We start from the raw sequence: 3,195 nt of genomic DNA on the forward strand, positions 1-3,195 counted from the left end.
CTTGTCTGTATGGGTCTCACTAATCAGAGTAACAACTTGTCTGTACAGGTCTCATAATCAGAGTAACAACTTGTCTTTACAGGTCTCATAATCAGAGTAACAACTTATAATGGCTGGAGACGGCTTAAATGGGTAATGAAGAAAAACTTTAATATAAGTTTAACATGACAGCAAATGTACAACGTTTCGACAAGGTTTTGTCATCATCTCATGTATACACACAGCGCTGTGTCTGTTCATTCGGGCGAATTCTCTCGTGAATACACACAGCGCTGTGTCCCTCGGGCGAGTTCTCTCAAGTATACACACAGCGCTATGTCTGTTCATTCGGCGAATTCTCTCATGTATACACACAGCGCTATGTCTGTTCATTTGGGCGAATTCTCTCGTGTATACACACAGCGCTGTCTGTTCATTCGGGCGAATTCTCATTCCTCTGTCCTGGGAAATGTTTATTTAAAAAGAATGCTTACTGAACTGAAAGCTGTGTAACTTTTGGCAGTCTCACGTAACGATCAACACGTGCTACTCTATTGTAATGATAGATTTCTTCCTGTACTGGTGTGACGTCAGATAAAAACGACAGACACTCCCTGGAAATGTGTGATAACAGCTTCGACGTGGCAGAGGCTCTAAGTATGGCGACTTTTGTTATACACAGGAATCCGGGTTAAGAAAATGGACTCAAATTTAAAGATGACTTCTGTTTCCTCCACATTTAAAGTGCCGACTACCACGAAAGACCTGAGTGACATCCCTCTGACCCCTCCGTCCTCTCCCGAGATACTCGACTGTCGCAACGATGTCGAGCCCGAGTTTGTGGACAACTTCCAAAACATTCGCCTTCCGTTAGAAGACACAACTTCCGAAGAATCGACGCTACAGACCTGGGAATACCATTCTAGTCAACAAGACGATAGCAGCACCAGATATGTCCAACAAAGTCCAAGTAGGACTTTGGAGGCTAAGCCACCGATTCCAGAAGCGATGACTCTGAACAAGAAAAGAACAGCGTCAATTGTTGATGGATTATTGGTGGAAATTTACAACCGGCGTTACAGTGTGGACAGTGATAACCTAACAGACTCTTCAGTTAGTGATGTGTTTGCAGCTCCGCCGAACTTGGCATCAGACTGTGAGAGTCACCACAGGGCCTGGTACTCGACAACAACCCTGAATCTTAAAGGTAAGCGTTCCTTCAGAGAGAATATCTAAGAGGTTAAAGTTTTTATTTCTTTAAACAATACTGAGAGGATTCATACAGAAGGCGTTGAAATAAGTTCTGTTTATTTTGTTCTTAAACAGAACTACACGATGGGTTATCTGCCTGCGCTGTGTCCCACCACGGGTATCGAAACCCGGTTTTTAGCGTTATAATCCTTCAGACTTACCGCTGAGCCACTGGGGGGGGGGGGAATTGAAATAGAAAATACTATGACATTGGGGGTTCATTGGATCCATGTGGAGATACATATACATTTTCAGTTTTCGTTTTGTAGTTTTTATGGGCGTTTTTTACAATTACATATAATGGAAGTAACTTTTTATCTCCTAAGATAACCTTTCATCAATCATTAATTTATATAACTTCCATCCAGGGGAGGAGTTATATATATATATAACGAGTCCTGTACACTTGACTAGAATTGCTAATCGCAATGTCGATTTTGGCGCCCCTTTGGGTGGGTTCCCCGTGAGGGGGCAGGTATCCTACAAAACGTACTTTTATAGCCTGATATTATTTTACACTGCCCCTTTACAGCACACAGTTTAAAACTGGTACTTTGTTGTTAGATTTTTCTAATCGGTTTGGAGTGGAAACGGATTGGGTTACTGTCCTTTCTGTTAGTGTGTGTTTAACACTAATGCATGTGAAATTTTCCTGGTAGAACGAACTTGTGGTATTCCAGTTTAATTTATCTCAATTGAAACAGTTTGAATTCCACTGATCCTAACCTTTTCAAGCAGATAAAGCATCACTGTTAATCTTAAAGCTCCAGATTACGTGAGTCGATTTACGTTATTGTATTTGATACATATATCATATACAGGTAATTTCTTCACAATGAATGCATATTTTATCTCATCTGAGAAATAATTACACTATTATTTTAGCCCCCCAGTGGCACAGCGGTATGTCTGCGGACTTACTACGCAAGAAACCGGGTTTCGATACCCGTGGTGGGCAGAGCACAGATAGCCCATTGCGTAGCTTTGTGCTTAATTCCAAACAAACTATTATTTTTTCAGGGGCGCCGAATACAAAGTTCGCTTTTCCCTAAATAAAAATCTCTTCTGGTGTTAGAGTGAACACAGAATAATTATGTTTTGTCGGATTCTTGTTCAGGAAATGAAAGGATCGTTGATTGTTGTTATTGTTGATTGTTGTTATTAACAAAGATTAATAGAATATCTCATACACATATGTAAGTTTTGTTTATGTCTCTCTAGGAGCTCAGGAGTTGATACTGATCAAGTCACATCTTCTGGAACGTGTTCAACAACTTAATAATCGTTTGGTTTGCAGATTGAAACTGAGGGACCATCTTCAAAATAAACGGAATCGTAAATACGATGTTATAACAGCAATTCTACAGGCAGTCTCCCAGAAACGTAGTAAGTATATAAAAATCTAACGTTTCAAAAATATGTTGTATGCATGAGGTGATGTGTTAAATTTGATGCTTAGAAGAAAGAAAAAAACTGTATGGGTACCTGTGTAACGTGTACTTTAACTATCAAGTTTTCTGTACGGGTACCTGTGTAACGTGTACTTTAACTATCAAGTTTTCTGTACGGGTACCTGTGTAATGTGTACTTTCACAGTCAAGTTTTCTGTATGGATACCTGTGTAACGTGTACTTTAACTATCAAGTTTTCTGTACGGGTACCTGTGTAATGTGTACTTTAACTATCAAGTTTTCTGTACAGGTACCTGTGTAATGTGTACTTTAACTATGGAGTTTTCTGTATGGATACCTGTGTAACGTGTACTTTAATTATCAAGTTTTCTGTATGGATACCTGTGTAATGTGTACTTTAACTATCAAGTTTTCTGTACGTGTACCTGTGTAACGTGTACTTTAGCTATCAAGTTTTCTGTATTGATACCTGTGTAACGTGTACTTTAACTATGGAGTTTTCTGTGTGGATACCTGTGTAACGTGTACTTTAACTATGGAGTTTTCTGTGTGG

General features: G+C 39.5%; 1 protein-coding gene across 1 annotated transcript in view; it reads left to right on the forward strand.

The window, feature by feature from the left end:
* The first annotated feature begins 242 nt into the window (after positions 1-242).
* Positions 243-3,195, forward strand: part of LOC106475193 (TBC1 domain family member 30-like) — an 18,309-nt gene continuing 15,356 nt past the window's right edge. The window contains exons 1-2 of the mRNA XM_013935890.2: positions 243-1,186; positions 2,452-2,616. Of these exons, the coding sequence (XP_013791344.1) occupies positions 679-1,186; positions 2,452-2,616 (673 nt within the window). The 5' untranslated portion in view covers positions 243-678. The remainder of the gene's footprint in view (positions 1,187-2,451; positions 2,617-3,195) is intronic.

This window comes from Limulus polyphemus, unplaced genomic scaffold (assembly GCF_000517525.1).
Source record: "Limulus polyphemus unplaced genomic scaffold, Limulus_polyphemus-2.1.2 Scaffold8206, whole genome shotgun sequence".
Taxonomy (NCBI): domain Eukaryota; kingdom Metazoa; phylum Arthropoda; class Merostomata; order Xiphosura; family Limulidae; genus Limulus; species Limulus polyphemus.